Source organism: Scyliorhinus canicula, chromosome 15 (assembly GCF_902713615.1).
Source record: "Scyliorhinus canicula chromosome 15, sScyCan1.1, whole genome shotgun sequence".
Classification (NCBI taxonomy): domain Eukaryota; kingdom Metazoa; phylum Chordata; class Chondrichthyes; order Carcharhiniformes; family Scyliorhinidae; genus Scyliorhinus; species Scyliorhinus canicula.
Window position 1 is genome coordinate 98166094 of NC_052160.1, and position 23665 is coordinate 98189758.

The window sequence follows — 23665 nt, forward strand, 5'->3', positions numbered from 1 at the left end:
AAATTGTGTTTAACAAATTTATTAAAATCCTTGAGGGTGTAGCAAAGCAGGGTAGGTAAGAACCAGTAGATTTAGTATACTTGGATTTCCAAAGACATTTGATAAAGGTGCCACATAATGGTTTCCTGCTAAGATAAAGCTCATAGCATTGGGGGTAAGGATAAAAACCTAGTGTTGCCATAGTCTGTAGATAGTCAAATTTGCTGTTGCTACAAATATAGGTAGGAAAGCAGTTGTGAGGAGGATACAAAGAATTCTTCAAAGGGATATAGATACATTAAGTGAATGGGCAGAAATTGGGTTGATATCAGAAAATGTTAGGTTGTCCGTTTGGTGTGAAGAATGGAAACGCTGAATGTTAGTTAAGTGGAGAGAGATGACACAAGTGCTGCAGTAAGAGGGATATGGGTGTTCTTGCATATGAATCACAAAACATTAGCCTGCAGGTGTAGCAAATGATTAGGAAGACAAATGGAATGTTGGCCTTCATTGAGAAATGGGAGGCAGTGGCGTAGTGATATTGTCACTGGACTAGTAAACCAGAGACCCAGAATAATGCTTTGGAGACCCAGATTCAAACCTCGCCACTACAGATGGTGAAAATTTGAATTCAATAAAAATATGGAATTGTAAGTCTAATGATGAACATGAAACCATTGTTAATTGTCATAAAAACCCATCTGGTTCACGAATGTTCTTTAGGGAAGGAACCAGTCTGGCCTACATGTGACTCCAGACCCACACAGCAATGCGGTTGACTCTGAACTGCCCCTTCAAGGGCAATTAGGGATGGGCAATAATTGCTGGCACAGCCTGTGATGCCCACGTCACATGAACAAACAAATAAATAAATACAATTAGAGAAGTCTTGCTAAAGCAGTGCAGTGAACACTTTTTGCCTCCTTAAGGGGGAATATACTTGCATTAGATGTGGCTTAGAGTAGTTTCACGGAGCTGTTTCTGGATGAAGAGGTTGTCTTAGAGGAAAAGTTGAAGAGGTTGTGCCTATACTTTTTGGAGTTAGAAGAATTGAGAGGTGATCTTATTGGAATGTATAAGATTCTATGGGGGCTTGACGGGTAGAGATTCTGGGAGAACATTTCCTTTCGTGAAGGATCTAGAACTGGGGGCGCAGTTTAAAAATATGGGGTCTATCATTTATAATGGAGTTGAAGAGGAATTTTTTCTCTCAAAGGAAAGTGAATCTTTGGAATTCTCTATCCCAGAAGGCAGTGGAGGCTGGGTCATTGAATAAATTCAAGGCTGAGTTAGATGGATTTTTTGATCGACAGGAGAGTCTAGGGCTTTGGGAAGCAGGCAAAGAAAATAGAGTTACGGTCACAATCATATTAGCCATGATCTTACTGAATGACAGAGCAGGCTCGGTTGACTGAACAATGTACTCCTGCTCATATTTGTTATGATCTAATGAACACCATTTCATCAAGTCACCCCATATGAAACAGATGTTCCAGATAAAAGAGGTGTTTTACTATCTTAACTATAGAAATTAATAATATAATTTAGTGTTTTGTCAGCATTTTGTTTCGATCAAGATTTTGGTTCCTTGCATTGTGACACCACTGTGTTTTGATTCGATTCTCCAAATTCTATTGAATCATACTACATTTAGTTTCTGGAGGAAGAATAGAACGATACCTTGTAATTGAGATTGCACCAGAAGAGGACTTTATTGACAGCCTGCAAACTATATTTGCAGACAGAGGTAATTTAACTGGACTTTTTAAGGAACAGTATCTGTCATGGATTAAATTGCATTAGATGATCATCAGCAGTTAGGTTGAAAGGCAGAGAATTCTTTGGTTTCACCTTCTCACAGTTCAGCGCCAACATTGGACCAGAAGTTGCAGTCAAAATAACAGTGAAGCTATTGGTGGTTCTCCATTATTTAGATGTAAAATGTACAACCATTTCAGACAAGGGGGAAAATGAGCAGTTAAATGTGAGTATCCAAATGTTGTTGCATTTCTTCGCCTTTAACTTTGTGAAAATAGCATCACACTGTCTGCCTCACCATTTGAAGTGTGTTGAATGGTGTGAACTTGTGTGGTAGACATGAACAAAACTTGCACCAGAAAGTTGTTTTGTCATTTCACATGAAAGTGCGCTTTAATGATTTAATATTGTCAATCAACCTCTTTTGCACAAGTGTGAGGTTTGTTCCTTCAGGTATTGATTGATTTTTAAAATTCAAAATTTAAAATGTGTAAGTTTTTACTTTTGCTCTGTTTACACTCTCAATTCAATCGTTCTGTCCCTCTATTTATTTATCCTTCTGTACCTGATTTGACATTGAATCCATCTGCTCTCATTTACACATTTTGCATTCAGTCCTTGTGCTTCTGTCTCCTAATCCTTCACTCTGGTTTTTAAAATTAATTCAAGGGACGAGGGCTTCACTGGCTAGGCCAGCATTCATTGCCCATCCTAAATTGCCCTTAACAAGGGTGCAAATTTGCTTATCCTGTTCACTCAAGTTCTAGATGAGGAAAGACATTGGGCACAATCCTACAGCCATACTGCGGCGGAAAAGCAGCTCGCCGCAGTGCAGCATGGCCGTTTAAAGCCGCGAGATCCCGTTCCCGGCTACCCAGCTCACAACGCCTCACGAGATTCAACGCAGTCTCGCGAGACGTTGCGTGGTGAATGCTGCCCACCATGGGTGGGATCACGTTTTAGGCAAATCTGCATGTCGGAGTGAGGCAGTAAGTCTTACTCTAAATTGCAGTTTCTAAGTTTACCTGAGGCTTTGGGATTCAACCCTTCACCTCAGAGACCTTGGACGATCGTCATTTGGTGCTGAATTTTCTTTCAGAGTGCGTTCTTTTTTCAACTGTGCATGCGCAGCGTCTCGTGCATGCGCAGAATGGTATTTTGCCGGTTTGCATCTTTTCTGGATGTGTGCATGTGCGTACTGGTTAGAGTGCACGCACGCAAGATGCTGCCGTTCAAAACGTCCAACTTCTTCACTTTCAACACTGCCTCTACCTCGTGGTGATTGTTCGCGCCATTTCACGTTTATTTTCTCGGTATTAATTATACTGATTCTTTGATTGTTTGCGATATAAACACTTTTCCATTGTTATTTTAGTGTTAAATCATCTTGCCTTAAAGGTTCTTGCCTTAAACTTTCATTTCTTATTCCAAACTTACCTGATCACGAATCTTAGAATCACGCAGCATTGACAATTTGCAGGAATTGGCGAGAATTTTCAGATCTGTTATTCACTGGTTCACCAACTTTTTTGAACTCTTTCATGAAATTTGAATCTTTCTAAAATTCCATCAGTTAGCATTTTTCAATGTTCTTCGAACTTCGCTATTACTTGATCAAACTTTGATTTATCCTCACCAGCAGCAAAATTAAATTAATTGAAAATTTTGATTGTTTGCTCTCCTGCTAGGGGCAGAAGTAAAGCAATTCTTCTGGCATCTGACGCAGCATTTAAATCACTATCTTCTAAATAGAGCTGGAACTGTTGTTTGAAAAACTTCCAATTCAAATTAAGAATACCAGTGATCTTTATATGTTTGGGTGTTTGAATTTGGTCCATCAAAATATTTTTCATCGAAGATTCCGATGTTGCGATGACTTCTGCAGTTAAATAGTTGAGTCCGGTTTTTCTTCTTTTTTGTTCTAAAGTTTTAATAGTCTGTCTTAAAAGCCTAAAACACTCTGGTACCATGTTATATTACTTGTGTAATATTGTATATTACTCTTTTCAACCAGCCGAGTTGATGAAATGAAGAGTAGTCTTCTTATAAAGATGAACTAAGGTATTGAGTAATATAAATTATATTTGTGAGTTCTTTTTACATAATACTCAACGAGCAAACAAAATAAAATATAGTAAAAATAACTAACTAACTATGCAATATAATAATGAAATAACATAACTTCTCTCTCTAGCAATTCTATGTCTTGTCTTGATGCACACTCTTAGAAAGAGCGGGAAAGTCCTTTTATATCACCTGATAGTGAGACATCTAGGGCGGGATTCTCCCCTACCCGGCGGGGCAGGCCGTACCGGCACGAGGAGTGGCGTGAACCACTCCAGCGTCGGGCCACCCGGAAGGTGCGGAATCCTCTGCATCTTCAGGGGCTAGGCCGGCGACGGCGGGGTTGGCGCCACACCAGCTGGCACCGAAGGGCGTGGCGCCGCGCCAACAGGTGCCGAAGGGCCTCCGCCAGCTGGCGCGAGTTGGCGCATGCACGGGAGCGCCAGTGTGTACTGACGTCATCCCAGCGCATGCGCAGGGGGGTTCTTTTCCATTCCCGCAGATCGGTGGGCCCTGAACGCGGGCCAGACCACCGTGGGGATCCCCCCTCGGGGCCAGAACCCCCCCCCCCCCCCCCCACTCCCCAAGGGACTTCGCAGGCCGCCCACAGAGCCAGGTCCCGCTGGTACAGACCTGGTGTATTGTACGCCAGCAAGACACGCCGAAAACGGGCGGCCACTCGGCTCATCACGGGGTTCACGTCGCCCCCTGGCAACTCTCCGGCCTGGCGGGTGGTCGGAGAATCCCGCCCATAATGTTGAATTGACTGTACTAGTTTTACATACATTGATCATGTATATTGATATACAGTGATCACTACGGGGGACCCTCACTTATTGCGTTTGGACTGGGGTGGAAGAGCTCGGTGTTTCTTTTGGGGTATTCGAAGTTTGGAATGCCTTTTAAGAAAGGCATCCTGATCTCTCGCTACAATGGTGAGTTCAGACCTTTTATCCAACATTCGCTAGGGGACTTTGTTCCCATTTGGGAGAATTGCACCCGATATTAATTGATAGGTAGAATTTTAAAGTGGGCAGATGGAGCAGCTGTACATACTTAAATCAATGAAAATGCAGGACACTAGGAGAGGTTGTGAAAAAGATACTGAGATCATAAAGTTTATACCAAGGTATAGAGTACAAAAGGTAAGAAGTTATGCAACACGTTTCTAAAATACTGTTTAGGCCTTGAGAGTTTTGTGTCTAATTGTGGCCACCACATTTTAGGAGGATGCCAAAGCTTTAGAAAGGTTGTAGAGGAGATGTACTAGAATGGCAGAGGAGATGGACGAGAACAGCTAAGAGTGCAGTGCATCTTATTATCGAGTTGGATAAGAATCATAGAATTTACAGTGCAGAAGGAGGCCATTCAGCCCATCGAGTCTACACCAGCCCTTGGAAAGAGCACCCTACTTAAGCTTAAGCCCACACCATTACCTTGTATGAGGTAATGATGGTGATAAGCCTGAGAATTTTAAAGATCAAAATTGTACTGTGGATACCATGGGTCTCCTTCACAAAAGTGCGGTTTCAAATGAGTAACATTTTCTCAGTACCAGAGAAATGAATGTGGCACTTACAACCATTTACAAGGAATAGTTAATAAATTAATTAAACTCTGTTAATGCTGCATATGTATAATTTATCAATATATTCACTCTAAAATAAAGGGAGCTTAAATAATAAAGGATAAATTAGGCTTTTTTGCTTTATTCATATGTGTACAAAAACAATTGTCATGATGACTACAAATAAATTGTAACACGATATGATTGAAATATTTTGTTTTGCCTATTGATTGATGAAGTAAATCGAAATTTAACATCCATGTAAATTTAACATCGTAATCCTCTGCAAAAGATTTTCAAATCAATATCATTTAAATTCCAGACACAGCTACAGCTGGTTCTTCCTGAAGCCACATGGGTGACATTTTCTGATGACAATGGACTTTCTCATTCTTATACAGCCTTGTATTGCTGTTTCAGCTGTAATTTGCAGTACAGTTTTTATTTCTGGCTTAAGTAATTGGTCGTTTTTGGATGTTTAATTATTCATCAGATGCTTGCCATAATTTGCAGCTGTTATGAGCTCCACTGCACACACTATAAACCTCAGACATCATCGTTGAAAATCAGTCGTTCAATGGGTCACTTTGTCTGTGAAAAATGCAAACTTTTTCATCGTCAGTATTTTTTAAATGATCTGCGAATTTCATCTGAAATGTATCTTTGACTTTTCCAAACACTGAAAACATTTTCATTGTTTAGGTTACTCATATAGTGCTGTACAAATCTTAGAATTTTCAGTGCAATCTAACACAATCCTGCATGTCTGTTTTAAATTAGAGGGTGGACAGAAAGTACAGCAAGATATGATAAGCTAGAGTGATGTGGGAGAAAATGTATTTCACCATGAGTTTATTCCCACTTCACACTATTGTGCAACAACAGGAGACCTGTCATTAAGATTTGTTCATTTAAAATTGTGACAAATTCACCAAGAATATGGGTGGGATTCTCCATCCATTCACAGCAGTGGGATTCTCCAGTCCTACTGCAGTAAATGGAAGATTTGGCTGAGCGCCAAATTCGCCATCCTCACTAGCAGCGGCAGTGGGGCGGATTCGCTCGGCCTATATCGACAATTCTTGAAAATGGATTTTGTGTGATCTGACCTCCAGATGATAATGTGGAACAAATGCTATAATTTGTCAAAGTTGAAGTATACGCAGCTTTATAAAGATAGCACCATACAAGTTTAATCTGTTGCTCAAGTGTTCGCTTGTTTGTTCATTTAAGGTCGCACTGTCTAATCACTGTAAATAAGTATATTCTGAGGTTAGTTAGGTATCAGCCCTCATTGCGGACAAGCAAAAGTCATTTAGAGGATACTTTCTTTGCAGATTGTGATAAATAGGCAGTGATTGGCTTTCTTCCCTAAAGATTTATTGGCATCTATGGCTCTAATCTGAGACAGCTGTGCGTTTTATATAAATATGTAAATATGCTTATATAGGTGCCATCAATAATCCTTACGCGATGACAGGTATTTTGTACCAACAAGTCTTGTTCTTTTGCTTCCCCAGGAAGACCGGCGTGAGTCGAGATTAACACTTCGGCCACCAAGTTTAGCAACACCATATGCTCCTGTTCAGAACTGGCAACACCAGCCAGAGAAACTGATCTTTGAATCCTGTGGCTATGAGGCGAACGTGAGTATACAGTACTTGAATTAGCAATTTAGTCATATACTCAATACACAAAATGTTTAACATGTTTGGTGTGGCATATTTCTGAAAAAGCATTGCCACCTATCTGAAGCACTATAAGCTCCAAAGTGCATGGGGTACAATGAATGAAGAAGCTTGGGTCAACTACCCACTGGATGTTGTTGCTGCTGCTTTTCCAATTAACCTTACCATATTCCTTCCAGGCTAGCCCCTTATCAGTGATTTTTCAGCCTAAAGAAAGTAGCATGCAGGGCAGCACGGTGGCACAGTAGTTAACATTGCTGCCTACGGCGCTGAGGACCTGGGTTCGAATCCCGGCCCTGGGTCATTGTCCGTGTGGAGTTTGCACGTTCTCCCCGTGTCTGTGTGGACCCCACAACCCAAAGTTGTGCAGGATAGGCGGACTGGCCACGCTAAATTGCCCCTTAATTGGAAAAAATAATCGGGTACTCTAAATTTAAAAAAAGAAAGAAAGTAGCATGCTTCATTTCAAATCATACAATCCCTACAATGCAGAAAGAGGCCATTTGGCCCATCAAGTCTGCACTGATCCAAGCTCACTGCCCTGCCCTATCCCAATAACTCTTTAACCTAACCTGCACATCTTTTTGAATGCTAAGCGGCAATTCAGAATGGCTAATCCAGCTAACCTGCACATCTTTGGACTGTGGGCGGAAACCGGAGCACCGAGAGGAAACCCACAGACACAGGGAGAATGTACAAAATCCACACAGACAGTGACCCGAGGCTGGAATTGAACCCGGGTCCCTGGCGTTGTGAGGCAGCAGTGTTAACTACTGTGCCACTGTGCCGCCCACTTGTGAATAGTTGCATTTCGCACATAAGTGTCATCAAAACCCTCTTGTCCTCCTGAAAAGAAGCATTTCTGTCTCTAATTCAACAACCTTTCTTCCAAACAAAGCTATCCTCTTAGTTTATTTGTTGCCGATCTTGTGTAACTTGTAATTCAGCGAACTAAAAATACTTCTCCCGAAAAACCTGGTTGTAACTGATCTTCAGTGACATTGCTTATGGGTTTCTGGAGTCTAAAGTATACTGTGATATTTAGCTACTATCCTAGAATGGTTTAGAATTCCTAGAGTGCAGAAGAAGGCCACTCGGCCTAATAGGTCTGCACGACCCTCTGAAGAGCACCCTACCTAGGCCCACTCCCCCGCACTATCCCTGTAACTCCATACTCCACCTAACCTGCACATCTCTGGAAACTGGGGCAATTTAGCATGCCCAATCCACCTCACCACATCTTTGGACGTATTAAGTCTGTCACTTTGGAACTTTACTTGGCAAAGTACTTTTAAAGGTGGCATTATGAGGACAGCTGCTGTTGGAAACTTCCCCAGGTTGACAGCTGCTTGGCTTTTCATCTGGTGTAATTTTGCAACGATTAATATTAAAAGGCATGTGACTCCTTAGTCACTTCTCTACCAAGAGGAATGTTGTGAATAACTGTTTCAATTTGTTGCAGTACTTGGGTTCCATGCTGGTTAAAGAACTGAAGGGGACTGAATCAACGCAGGATGCTTGTGCGAAAATGAGGGTTTGTATCTATTGTTCACAATAGAATAGTGGCAGTATTTTGGACTAAACCAAGCTTGAGTCTTTAATGTTTCCCTTGTGCTCTTGTCTAGAAATCCACAGAACAAATGAAAAAGATTCCAACTATTTTCCTGTCCATCACATACAAAGGTGTAAAATTCATTGATGCCTTCAACAAGGTATTTGTAGAATTGTTAAGTCATTATTTTTTTGTTGTATTTTGTAACCTGCCTTTAATTGAATTTTTAGTTAATATTCATAGGATGCAGAAAAATGAAAATTAGACTTTACATTTGTTTTGTATTGGGTTATATTCTATATATTTTATGCCTTAAATGCAATAAATATCCTATTTTCCTTTGACTTTTCCTATTTGACCAAATGCCAGATGTCGCTCTGATGTATGTAAAACATGAAATCTGAGCTGTCGAGTCTACCAAAATGCTTGTTTATTATTGGTAACAGCTTAATCTGCCAGTGGGTTCATTCAATTCCCCACCTGTCCTATTGACATTTAATAATATTGTCAAACGCACTATTTACTTATTGAACGCATATTTCAAACTTGCTTGGCTTGACCTAATATCTTCTACCATTTAGTTTTGTACTGTAAGTTATTGTGGACTAAAATTATGGGCAAAAGACCTAGAAATAAGAGCTCTTCTCTCTTCCCTACTGTCCATTAACAATTTTAAGTTTTGCATAGAATACAAATTAGTCCAGTTATGGGGAGAGCAGTGTTTCCAGGTTAATTTAGTATTTTCTTGTGCGTTTATCTGTCTAAAATTCTGAAAATGTAACACAAAAAATGCAAAACCAAATTTTAATTTGCCTACGGTAAAATGCAACACTGTTGAGACCAATGCATTTCTGTAACCTACATATGTCTCTTTCCCAATGGGTTCTGTACATTGAAAATTATCTTTTTCATACTTGGATGCATGCATCCCTGTTAAGGATCTACTTCTGCTGCCTGTTCTGTTGAAAGTACACAATAATGACCCAGTGCCAAATCATTGCATGGATCTATGTCCACATCTGCACTAAGTGCTTGGTTTTGGCTGCATGTATTCTCTCCTCCCTAGGTAAATTACCAGATGTTCTTATTTTGCTTTGGGTGTCTTTTTATCCTTACTAGCTGAAACCTAGTAGATTATTCAGGATGGTCTTGGATCTGGAGTGGTTACAGTGGAGCTGTAGTTAAGCTAAATATTTTCTGGGTCTTTCTCTTCGGCGCAGCCAATTTAACAAGTGCAGCAGAAAGTGTTTCGCTTTCTTTTCTATAAGATTGTGAGTATTGCTATTAAGTTTTGCAGATGCTCCATTTCCAGTGTCATACTTTCAAGTGTGAGATAGTTATTTTTCTTGTAAAATAAAACATTCCTGGAAAGATGAATAAAAATAGCTTAAAGCAATAACACTGTCTACCTATATTAAACCATGTAGTTCATTACATAAAGCAGTAGTGTAGGAACAAATTTTAAAGTGTTCTCGAAATATTTCTCTGCATTATCCCAGCAGAAACTCACCATCAAACCAACTTTAAATTCCTCTCAATGGTACTTCTCTTGTTTCTGTCAGATCTATAAAGTTGGGAATATCTCCTCATTGAGTGTAGGCTACAGATGTCTGGTTTCTGCTGACATTGTTGTTTCAAATTGTCTTTGCAGCTCTTGGTCCAGACTATCTTTTATTTATCAGGCTGCCAGTTGAGGTTTGTCATATCACCCCATTAGTTCTACTGTCTCCGAGATACATATTACTGCTGACAGTGTAAAATTTTCACTTCTGTGCCAATGTAACAAATATATATATTGATAGCAGAGGCAGTCACGGTGAAAGGGGCCATTTATGTAGGCTTAAATGCTTTGCAGTAAAGAGATATTGAGCAGCAAGAAAAACCTTAATGCAGGCAGATGTTGCCCTTAAATTGTCTTTGCACTTTGCACAAAACAAATCAAAGTCCATTTTAACCATACTCATGTTTCTGCAGCAATAAAAAAATGAATGCCGCTTGCCATACATAGTCCAGTGTAGTGCAGGTGCAATAGTGCAGCATATTAAATTATAATGTTAATCTTGCTAGGTCACAGGTTGGCTCTATTTAATTTCTATTCTCTGCCAAAAGGATGGCGAACAGGAAGAAGAAGAAATATCGAAAGCTACACCTCTCCCAGGCTTCCCATGCATGTGCCTCCTGGGTGCCTAATAGATCATAGAGACTGCCTTTGTTGGAAGCTAATGAATGCACCACTGAGAGTGTCACTTAGTTAATGACACTATTTTGATGATATGACTTATAGTCAGAGCAACTCAACTAAATTGCCAACTTTACACCTTGCTGCCAGCCATTCTTCAGTTATTTTTCTATGATGTGGCCGGCAGGCTGAAAGTTACTTTTTCCAAGTTGCCACACAACAAACTACAGGAATTCTCCAGCCGTTCGTTGGCAGCGAGATTCTCTGGCCCTGACAGCAGCACACTCCTGCCCGTGGGATTTCCAGCGGAGTGGGGTGGCTTCAATGCAAAATCCTATTGGCAGTGGCAGGAATAGAGAATCCCGCCGCCAGTGAACGGTGCACCGCCTCCCGGCTGGGGCACCGGAAAATCATGCCTAACATGTCATATTTCCCAACCACCCTCCCCCCCCCCCCCCCACCCTTATTTAGTTTTTTTATTGTTGAATTCCTTTTCTCTGCAATGATAAACTTTCTAAACCATTCAATAATGTTTGTTTTGTTTCACTAACAGAATATTATCGCTGAGCATGAAATCCGCAATATTTCCTGTGCTGCCCAGGATCCTGAAGACCTTTGTACATTTGCTTACATCACTAAAGACCTACAGACAAACCACCACTACTGTCACGTTTTCAGCACACTTGATGTTGTATGTTATTATTCTTTTTTTTTAATAGTAATCAGATGGTGTGTTTTATTTCGCCTCGAGGTAGCATGCCAGTAGCTTTAAGTTCCTGGGGGTTGCTTGCCCCTGTGGCCAAATATGACCTCAATCCCTTGTCCTTGCTTGAATACTATTGATCATTTAAGTTGTAATATTTGAGTGACACTTGCACGAATAGAGAACAGTTTATTGAAAGTGAAAATGGTTTACTTATGTAATTGTTCATAAATTTTAAATCATCCGGTTACAATTATTTTTTTATATTTCACTACTTCTTCTCCAAAAGGTGACCTCCTTCTCCATAAGGTGACCTATTTAACACTACAGCCAAATTATGTAGTATAGGGCACCATGAAAACAGTTTTAAAAAACGGACCATTGGTCAAAGGCCTGCCAATAGCCGTGCTTCCAGTTTAAAAAAATGTCCATCTAAAGTAAAGACCTAATATATTAGTCACAGGTAAACACATCGTCAGATAGTTGCTTTTTTGAGGCTGCAAACTTAGCTAGACACATGGACGTGGTCCAAGATCAACAACTCTCCCTAAAAGCATTGAGCAGTAGGGGAACATGGAGAAATACAGCACCGAACAGGCCCTTCGGGCCACGATGTTGTGCCTAACTTTTGTCCTAGGTTAATCATAGATCATAGAATTTTGGACATGAAGGGCAATTTATCATGGCCAATCCACCTAACCTGCACATCTTTGGACTGTGGGAGGAAACCGGAGCACCCGGAGGAAACACACGCACACACTGGGAGGATGTGCAGACTCCACACAGACAGTGACCCAAGCCAAAATCGAACCTGGGACCCTGGAGCTGTGAAGCAGTTGTGCTATCCACAATGCTACCGTGCTGCCCTTACGAACAAATTAATCTACACTCCATTATTCTACCATAATCCACGTACCTATCCAATAGCCGCTTGAGGGTCCTTAACGTTTCCGACTCAACTAGTGCATTCCATACTACTCTCTGGGTAAAGAACCTACCTCTGACATCCCCCCTATATCTTCCACCATTTACCTTAAATTTATGTCCCCTTGTAATGGTATGTTCCACCCGGGGGAAAAAATCTCTGACTGTCTACTCTATCTATTCCCCTGATCATCTTATAAACCTCTATCAAGTCACCCCTCATCCTTCTCCTTTCTAATGAGTTAAAGACCTAGCACCCTCAACCTTTCCTCACAAGACCTACTCTCCATTCCAGGCAATATCCTGGTAAATCTCCTTTGCACCTTTTCCAAAGCTTCCACATCCTTCCTAAAGTGAGGTGACCAGAACTGCACACAGTAAGGGGAGTTGAGACTAAGCAGTATGTTTCCTCAACTAGTGGTGGAAATAGACATAAATAGTAAATATGACTAAGATTTGTAGAAATGTTTTGTGTTTCCTAAAATGCAACTCCAGGATCTCTTTTAAACAAACATTTCAGGAAAAAGCTGCAGTGGTGTCTTATCTCCCTATACTCCCTGATGTAAAACCATCATCAGGTTTCAGTTTCCATCTGCAATATTTAAAACTGCTGTTGTAATTATTACAACCTGGATTCAGTCGAGTGGAGTGTTCGACGACTAATTATTTTCATATGTATGTCCTTACACGATAAATGCAATCCACACTATGATAGTGAATCATTGGATGAATGATCCCTGTTTTGTTTTCAGTCTAACTTTTGTACAGTGGCAATATCAATTGACCATGTTACTGCATTTTATGAAAGATTACCCACAACCTGTGTGCCAGCAGGCTTGAGTATAACACCATAGGAAGGATTGTACCCAGACTTGACCATGGGAATTCACAACTTGGACTCTCATTCAAACTGAGTAGTGTTTTGCAGGTTGATTAATAGGAGTTTGATTTGTTAACAATAAAATTAATGAAAACACAGTGGAAGTTACTGTACTATATATTATTGAAAGTAAAAGTTGAAATAAAAACTGAAATAATATTTCATTATTTTTGATTTTTCCCCAGAACCTAACATATGAAATCATCCTTACACTAGGACAGGCGTTTGAAGTGGCTTACCAGCTTGCGTTGCAAGCCCAGAAACCTAGTCAGAAGTCTTTTTTAACAGCTGAGATGGAGTCAGAGGAGATGAGGTCTTCCAAACCAGTTCCCAAACCACGGTCCAGCATGAGAAAATCTACTGTGAGTATTCACAAAGCCTCAAGTGTTCACGATCTATTTCAACTTGTGGTGCATTGAATGCACAGTATAAACATCGTTTGAAGGTTTTCTTTGTGAGAGCAGTACTGAGGAAAACAAATTTACAGTTGCATCATGCTTTTAAAAACAGTTTCGGGAAGCACATTCTGCCTGCCTCTCGAAGAATGAATGGAACAGCTGAAAGAGGTAGCTACATACAGTGGAGAATCGGAATATGGGCAGGATCTTACTTCTGATTGGCCAGGCGGTTGTGTTTGTAAGAAGTCAGTTCATGTTAACATTCTTGCTGCTGACTGTGTAGAATGGATGGTTGTGTGTTCCCTGAGTAAGAGTAGCCAGGTGTCGCAAATGAGACGGTCGCTGTCTTGAGGGACGGTGTTGTAGTAGATCTCCATAGCCTCCCACATGGTTTAAATACAAATTACAACATAAAATACTATAGTCATAAAATGATTTAACAAAATTGAAAAAACTGAGAGTCGCTAAAGAAAAATATTACATGGTTCAATAAGTGTTTAATGGGATTAGATTCTGGATAATAGCCTTCTAAGTTCAATTTTCTTTTCATCGTCAACATTAATATGGTATGGATTATGGGGATTCACTTTGAAGAACAAATGCATCTTGTCGCAACTTATAAGCTTGTCCTATCAGGTACAGCATTGTCAATTTTAAAAATGCTCTGTACAATAGTAATTCTTTATGTTGAGCAGGTTGGCAGGTTGATTCAATTTCAGGCGCTCAGTGCAATGCTTAATTGGCTACTGAACCATTGCAAGTTGAGTCTTTCTTCTGCAGTCGGCTGCAGTTATATCATTGGGATTGAGTGGTGGGAGCTTTACTTTATATCTAACCAGCACTATACATTTCTGCTGAATATTAGCATTAGATATCCGAAATACAAGTGACAACATCCCTCATTTTCATGGATACAAATATCCTGCATAGATATTATGAACTAACTTCAGTATTAAACAAGTGAGCAAATGATGAAAAGCTTGTTTACATTTGAGCTTGCTTAAAATTTCTGTTAAAATGTTATGCTCCATTGTTCTGACCTGTATAGTTCATTAGAAGTGGGCAACAACTGGTTAACATACGAGTAGGTTTGATTAATGCATTTGTCTGCTGATCTACAAGTGGTGACCTGGCTGGATTTTGCAGAATGCTGTAACTGGCTCACTAATGACTCTGCTGTCGTTTCTTACCAAATGAACTAGGTGCAGCCACCTAACAGCAGATGCTGTTACTGTCACACGTGCACTACTCACAGGCCTTCGCATCCGCCTCTACCGCTTCATTCGTTCAGCCAAGGAGCCCAGGTTTCTTTCTCTATATATTTATGTATCTATCGCTGTTTCTATCCAATGTTCTCACTTACATTCCCATTCATTCATGGCTGCCACCAGCATTAATATAGGCATCAAATTATTCATTATGAGGACTAAATTTCTAGACATAATCTGTACTTTCTAATGTATGGCTTAACAGTTCTGAAAGTAACTGCAAAATATAATAACTATTCATTATTGTGGTGCTAGTTATTGAGAGTTTATATTAGGAGACAAACCAAACTCAACTATAATCTTGAGATTTGAAAGTGAGCTTGAGTTTTTTTAAATTTAACTGTAATATTTCACAAATTAAATTGAAAATATGTGGAAATGATTTGGTATTAGAGACACAAATAATATAACCACAGAAATTAGAACACGGAAGGATCAGTCACATTAGTGCCCGTGCTAGTTCTTCAACCACAACTTTTTCCTTTATCTTTTTTAATTATTTCTTTCCTATTTTCCTTCTCAAACACTTGTCCCATTTTTTAAGTGATCAATCTATATAAAATTTCGGTGTCCAGATTTAATTCCTCACTGTTAGTCTACATCCCTACAATGAAATAGGCCAGATGTTTTGTTGTCTGTCGCAAAGTAGAATAAAGTGATTTTCATAAAAGATTAGTCCGCACTTACTGGATTTAAAGTAACAAAGTTAGAAATTATGTTCATATATTTTCAAAAAAATAAGTGGATGAGTCACCTTGAGAGCAGATGTTGTGTTCTCCAACTTTTTTAAATCTAGAATAAATTGTGCTGAATTTTATTAATTTATGAATATCTGTTTGATGTAGTAGCACAGGAATACTGAGTAACAGATAGCAGGACTCACTAATGTTGGTTTTCTGAATTTAGTCGCTTCCATTTGCATCTGTGTTGGTCAATGCAAACAAAAAAAATTAACATGTGCAAAGATCTCTTCATGAACCACAATCCTTTTATAGAAATATGTGTACTGTATTTATCAAGCTCTTTGAACTTCCTATTTACTGCTTCCATGCTTCTTCAGTGTTCAATTTGGCACATGGAGTTACTCCTTGAGATTTCAAACAGGCATCTTTTTTCCCCTGGCACTGTCTTGGGGGAAATGTGACAAAGAGTTAGTCTGCTCCTAACTTGAATATTAGGTTCTGAGTTTATCTTTCTTTGCCGCTCCAGAGGAACTTTCTATTTATCATTTTAAAATTGCAGTATCTAGGCATGTGCTGATGACAGCCGGTTACATTAGCTTTTTCAGATTTTTTTCCACAATTTTATTCCATTACAAATGCTGATTGATCGTTGATACAAGTGATGCCAATGATTAATTTGCTCACAAAGTAGAGTCACATGTTCATGATAAAAGAAGAAATAAATGTGCTTGCACCCTGTAGACATCACTTGCCGATCAGCTTGTGGGGGGGGGACTAAAATACGCTGTGATAAATTGGGCCCCTGCATTAAAACGACACAGCTGCTATTCGCATGACTTGATTTCACAGCACTTGGGGCATCAGGCTGTACAGGCAAACTTGCACATTTTGTGTCTGGCTGTCAGAACTACCTAACTACAGAGCAAAATAATTTGTGTTGCTCATCTAGCAGTAATCACCTGCAATGCTGTCTTAGAGAATATCTTTGTACATAGGCTTGTAATTCCCCGAAGATAGTATTGCTGAAATTGAGTTGGCCCTGGCAACAACACTCTACGGTAAGTGCCACATGATCCAGGTATACAATTACACAGTGAACAGAGCAATTTAAAACGTTAGAGATGAGAGTTGAGAAATCGAAACTCCCAAATAACATGGTTTGGACAGTTTCAATTATGAGAGTTGTTTCCAGGAGGAAAATAAAGGGCAGAATCAGCCCCATAGTTCTCCGTAGCCCTGTTGGTTTATTTCCTTCCAAGTGCCCATCCAATTTCCTTCTGAAATTAATGAATATTTCCATTACCACCATCCTCATGGGCAGCAGGTTCCATGTCATTACTACCCATTTCCCAGCAGCAGATCCAGCCAAGTCTCATTTCTAGTTGGGTCAAGAACATACTGATCAAGGAGGTTCTCCTGAACTCATGCAGAAATTCATCCTCCCTCTTACCCTTTGCACTAACATTATCCAATCAAAATTTGGGTAATTTAAAAACCCCAGTAATACCATCTATAATTCTTGCACATCTTTGTGATTTACCTCTGGATTTATACCTCTATCACTTTTGTACTATTTTAAGGCCTGTAGAATACTCCCAGAAAATGTGATCTTACTTTTTTTCATCTCGGCTCTAACCAAATGGTCTCTAGCCTTGCGCCCCCCCCCCCCCCCCCCCCCCAAGGACATCCCCTCTTTTCAACACTGGAATTTCTTCCCCAAACAGTGCTGCTTCCCCAGCTCCCTTTTTTCATTCTCTATCTTTTATATCCCTGTATATATTATGTAGCCAGTCCTCGCCATTTTAGACACATTTCTGTTATTCCACTCCGCTACATCAAATTCCCACACTGCTTGTTGCGATTATAGTTCACCAACCTTATTCACCACACTTTGTGAGTTTATGTACATGCATTCTAATCCTGTCTTTGCGTGCTTCTTGGATCATTCGTATCTGTTGCATGTTTGTTCATATGAGTTATGGAAAAGTAACAAGATTCTGACACTCCTTGCACTCGATAAATATCTAAAGACGTGTGACTGCATACATGGTTTAACTGACTGATGATGTGGTCTTCCTAGTCAGATCTTTAACTGCGTAGAGCCATAGAATGGTTACAGCACAGAAGGTGGCCATTCAGCCCATCGTGTGCTAGCCAGCTCTTTGCAAGAGCAACTCATCTAGTCCCACTCCCCCACCTTTTCCCTGGAGCCCTGCAATTTGTTTCTCTTCGGATAATTATTGAATTCTACTTTGAAAGCCTCCGTTGATTATGTCTGCACCACACTCGGGCAGTGCATTCCAGATCCTAACCACTTGCTACGTATAAAGGTTTTCCCTCACATTGTCATTGGCTCTTTTGCCAATCACCTTAAATTGCTGCCCTCTGGTTCCCTATTTTTCTGCCAACAGGAACAGTTTCTTCCTATCTACCCTGTCCAGACCCCAATGATCTTTAACAGCTCTATCAAATCTCTTCACAACCCTCTCTTCACCAAGGGAAACAGCCCCATGGTAGAATCAGAACAAGTAAGCCGTAGTATGCTGTAGTAAAGCACTGTGGCATTTATAGTTCCTATTCAAGACCATGTTCTAGCAATATGTTTTTGAGTTTTGTACCTCATTTTGATTGGGATAACTATAGTTAACTGAAGTTAATGCTCCTTTTTTTTGGAAAAATGTGCCATGTGGAGCTGAAGTGCACTGCATGGATGGTAGTTGCATTCTGTTGGGACAAGTAAGCCTGCAGAATTTGCCTCGAGTGACGTGGAACATAATCTTAGACACTTTTAGTAGAGACCCCATTTATCTTCAGCTATGTACGTCCAAGTTTTGCCTACATCTCTACTCCCGAACAGTAACGCATAGGAGGGATGTTTGACGTTTCAACCGTGGACGTTTTGTTTGCTGTTCAGTGCTATTTTCCTGGGGTTTTCATTGCTCATCTGTGAAGGTTATAGTGGACAAGCTGGACAACACCTGCAAAAACTCACTCCAAAAGCTTGTAGTTTGAATAAGTCCCAAATGATCAGCTTATTCAATTGTCAGCATACCTCTCATTAGATTTGGATTGTTTCTTAAATGCATATCACCGGAACATTCTGCATTCCAATATATTTTTGCTTTTTCTCACACATTTGCCTTGTCTTACTTTTTGCAGATTGACTCTATTGAGCAAGATTCTCAACCACATGGTAGTGTGGCGTGGATAACTGACTCCAAGCAGGACTCCAAGAGGACAATCAGTACAAAGTATGAAACCACCATATTCTGACCACCTCCTGCTCCTAATCTGTGCCTTTGCACTGTGAACTTTTTCCATTTCTCCGCTTCCTATGGCGGGTACACAAAAGCTGCTTTCTCTCTCTTTCCCAGAGGGAAACTTGTACTTGAGTTTCCTGCACTGTACTCTATAATTCAACAATAGCTGCCTTCAGACATCCTGGTGATCTTTCAGCTACTTGAAAAGAAGCTCTGAAAATTACATGGGAATCTTATTCCACGCCTGAACTTTGAAATACTCTAACCTCCCAGCACTGTGAGCTCCTGCACTGTTACTTAATCCACCCAAATGCTACTAAAGTCTGTGTTGCATGCATTGCCACTTGGACCCATGGCATCTTTTCCACAACCCAAGTTTTCAGTAGCCACTATTGATTGAGTGTTTCTGCTGGTGGATCTAATGTGCTTTTTAACAGACTGCATTTCCTGTTAGCTTTCTTTCTTAAACACTTTGATTAAACAATTTCACAACACGTGCCTCATCCAAACTGTCTTGCACTTTGGGTATTTCCAAACTGATTGAAGAAAGATGCAGTGATGATTCAGCCAAATTGGCTTAAAGTAATAAAAATAAAACATTATTTATGGGTTCTGATTTTTTTCCCCCTTTTTACACTGTTTCTACCACCCAAAAGAAATTAAGATTTGGCTCCATTCTTGTAATGACTGAAAAGGCTAAATTACTTCAAGCCATATTGGCTACTTTAATTTTTACTTCAGGATGAGGCACGTCAGAAAGAATCAAGGTTTTTAATGAAGTTATGGAAATATTTGTTTTAACAAAGACATTGAGATACGTGCTGTTTAGCATATATATAAGTGATCAAACTTGAGAGACTACTTAATCCAAAATGATCAAGAATATTGCAATTTCTGAGATTACATATAACTTTAACTCTGGCCTATTTATAAACAGCGAAATATTTGCCATCTACAGGCTGCTCTTAATTCAAAGTTGCTTTATTCAATTATCTGATCATTTTAATTTTTTAGGCTCAAGGTTTATGTGCGTAATTCAAATTATTGGACCCATCAGATTTTTGTAAGCACAAAAAAACTTTGAAATATCTGTACCATTTTCTAGAATTTTACACTGAGCGAGATTTTCTCCAATTTTGACAACGCCCAATGTCAGGTGGGAAAAGTGGTGCTGAGCCTGCTGACGGCAATGGCAGATTTTTACGCCACGTAGTCCGGGACTTGGTGCAAAAAGAAGACAGGTGTTCCACGACGTATTGTTGGCGGTGGCCTCTGCATCGCCCGCCCCGCCATCATTTCAGCGCTTTGGAGATCCAGATCACATTTTTTAAGGTTGACCCAGCGCACAGCGAACACACCAGGAAACATTCTTCACCCCCAACATCACCCTGGCACCACCCACATCCCCATAGGCATAGAGCTGTACCGTGGGCATGGCACTCACCTCCCAGCTCCCCTGGAAGTACTGCTCTCCAGATGCACTCGCCAATCTGACCTAACACTGGATGCACTTTTTAATGTGAGGGTATGATTCTGGTATATTGGCCCGATAATGATATGGAAATATGAGGTTCCTGACATTGAACGGTGTGAAATGCGACCCGTCACTGATGAGGGATGGGGACGATTGCTTCATATTTTTACACCGACATGCAACACGACTTTGGCCTTCCTGCTATATTTTGCGCGCTCTCCACCAAACCCGTTCACGCAAATGGGTGGAAAATCCCAACCATTGAGTAGAATATATCTTTTATCTAGTATTTATAGACACTTTGCTCCTGTGTTATTGCATGTCATCCATCAATGCGTGGAATTAATTTATTTTTTCCATAGTTCTGTTGCCTTTGTTTTTTGGAATTGGTGCACATGACATTTTAGAATTTTAAAGTCTCACTAGTCAAACTGTATTCAAACAGTTGTATTTCTGCTTTTTCACTTATTATTTTGTGCTTAGAGCACTTCTCTTACTGAGTGAACATTGTTCTTTCAATGTCTATAATTGAGGCTGTTAACCATTGTATTTGCCTGCAGAGATTCTATCTAAATGCTAGAAACTAACAGAAAATCAGTCAGCATCTGTGCAGGAAACTGACAAGTTACCATTTCCACATTTAAGGTGACGCTATGTCCAAAACATTAACTTGTCTGTTCTCCACAGTGACCCTGACTGTGCTGCTAAGTGATTCCAGCATTTGCTGTTTTTGGATGATTTCCAGCATCTTCAGTGTTTGTTTTTCATGAACTAATGGCCGTAGGCTAAATTAAAACAAAAATGATTTTGTGTTTCTGCATTTGAGAAGTTCTGACCATTGTAATAATTTTTTTAAAACATTCTTTGCATGAACTATTAATTTCCTAATGACAGACAGATTTTAAAAGAGGAGCATTATTTGATATAATTAAGCAGGATACTATGATACCATCTTACGTTTACAGTTAACTATGAGCCTAGCTCTTTTATTGTGATAATGTTCTTGAGAAATGGCTTTTCTATAAATATTAGAAGAACCGTAGAATTTACAGTGCAGATGGAGGCCATTCGGCCCATCCAGTCTGCACCGTCCCCTGGAAAGAGCACCCAACCTAAGCCCACACCTCCACCCCATCCCCAAAACCCCACCTACCCTTTTGGACACAAAGGGACAATTTAGCATGGTCAATCCACCTAACCTGCACACCTTTGGACTGGTTCACTGAAGAGGTTCACAGAAAGTTGGCAAGTGGATAGTGTAAGATACACCAATGCCTGCCTGCAAGTTGCCTTAACCATAGATAGTTGTTGAGGGAAATAATTTCCATCATTGATGTTCTTTTTTAGGTGCGACTAAACCATTTAGTATTACTATGCGATTTTTACAAAGCATATTGAAATTAATTGCAGCAGAGGAAAGACAGAGAAGACCCCAAGCAATTTCTAAGCTTTCTGCAGCACCAAGACTGTAGAATTTAGCATATGATAAAGATCAGAGTAGGTAGACTGAGGCTATTGTTGAATTTGAGCAAGTAATGACCACTTTGTTCTAATCAAAATTAATTGATGTATGGTTGGAAGGGGAAGACTAAAAGAGGAGCCCAGAATCTGCGAAAAGTAATGTTAAATTCATGGTGGTGAGCAGGTGCATGATGTTCAGCTGGTCTTTGTTTTTTTTCCTTCTTTAAGAAATTTGATGATGATTCCAGTGCCCTGTTTGAAATTGGATTTGGTATATAAATTCTGTATAATTAGGTGCTCTGTATGTACAAATCTGATAAGGAATAGTGGATGAGACCAATAACTTATTGGAGCCCAACACAAGAATTCAAGGTTAAAAAATTATCTTAAAAACTAAGTAAACTAAAAGAAACATTAAAAGGAACATATGGTATTAGATTTGGGAGACTGCCATAAGCAGATCGATGTTGTAAATTTTTGTGGCTATCATCAGCTCATTTTCTACGCAAAGGTAAATGGTAATACTGTTAGCTAAAGATGTATAAAAATCTGTGTGGCTCTGGCTGAGATTTTTAGGATGACAGGAGTTTCCCATTTCATCATCCAAAGAGTTGACGGTAGATGCATCCCCAACAATACTGGCTGTCCTGCACCCATAAATATTCCAATGCGTATTAATTTACTGGAGATGGGACTTATACCCTCACCCAGGAGGAGGTCCCACCTCAGTGAGCTGCCGGCCAATCTGGCCAGATATTCTCTAGTCCCAGAAGCTGCATTAGACAGGATTGAGACTGCAAGCTGTCGCCAGAGTCTAAATCCTGAGAGTCCAAGACCAAATAGTGGAGGACACGGGGATGGCAGGCGAGGACTTGGTGGGTGGACAGAAGGGGAGTTAAGGTGTTGATGAAGAGGCTAGGGGAAGAGTACCCACAGGGATCAGACCATGTGGAGGGACACCTGACGTTGAAAGGAGGCCATTGGTGTAAGTCCCTTCCCAACTAAGAGCTGAGCAGGATCAATTTCCAGGCTTCCCCTCTGCCCCTGTACACACCACCACCCTGAAAATTGATTCTGAGCAGGAAATGACAGGAAACAAGTGGTCATTAATTGGCCACTTATGTATCAAGGTTGGCTGGACCACTGTAAAGATGCGGAGATGTTAGGTGGGCCGGAGCCGGGTGGGGAGATATACGGGGAATTTTACACACGCCCACACTTTTCCCACGGCCTGCAAACCTGGCAGTGGGGGAACATAAAATTCTGCCCTAGATCCTTGGCTTGTGTGTTACAATGCTTTTGAAAAGATTTTCATGGCTTATTTAATTAAAGGTACCCCTTCCTGTGCATGATGGTAATGTTAAATAGGATGGAGATATTGTACTAACATTGGAAAACTTGGATTGCTTGTGCAAGTTGAGGTCATAAGAAATAGGCATGTGAGTGGGAGGGGCGGTGTTATTTATAATAAAGGTGTTCTGTTAGGTTCATATATTGACCAATGACATTTTGAACATAATATTCACAAATCTTTCTGCTACCGTAGAAGAAAATAGACCATAGGATATAGGAGCAGAATTACGTAATTCAGCCCATCGAGTCTGCTCCGCCATTTGATCATGGCTGATACCATTCAATCATGGTTGATAGTTCAGTTGAATGCATATTACTGCAGATGCTGGAATCTGAAACGAAAGAGAAAATGCTGGAAAATCTCAGCAAATCTAGCAGCATCTGTAGGGAGGGAAAAGAGCTAACGTTTCGAGTCCGATGACTTTTTGTCAAAGCTTTGGCAAAGAGTCATCAGACTCGAAACGTTAGCTCTTT

At 40.2% G+C, this 23665-nt stretch overlaps 1 protein-coding gene across 1 annotated transcript in view; it reads left to right on the forward strand.

Annotated features, from left to right (window-relative positions):
* The window catches only part of LOC119978169 (ankyrin repeat and SAM domain-containing protein 1A-like), a 581433-nt gene that overhangs the window by 552672 nt on the left and 5096 nt on the right, over positions 1-23665 (forward strand). Inside the window, 7 exon segments of the mRNA XM_038819603.1 lie at positions 6889-7014; positions 8519-8590; positions 8682-8768; positions 11341-11478; positions 13480-13656; positions 14895-14996; positions 18803-19180. Coding sequence (XP_038675531.1) covers positions 6889-7014; positions 8519-8590; positions 8682-8768; positions 11341-11478; positions 13480-13656; positions 14895-14996; positions 18803-18916 — 816 coding nt within the window. The 3' untranslated portion in view covers positions 18917-19180.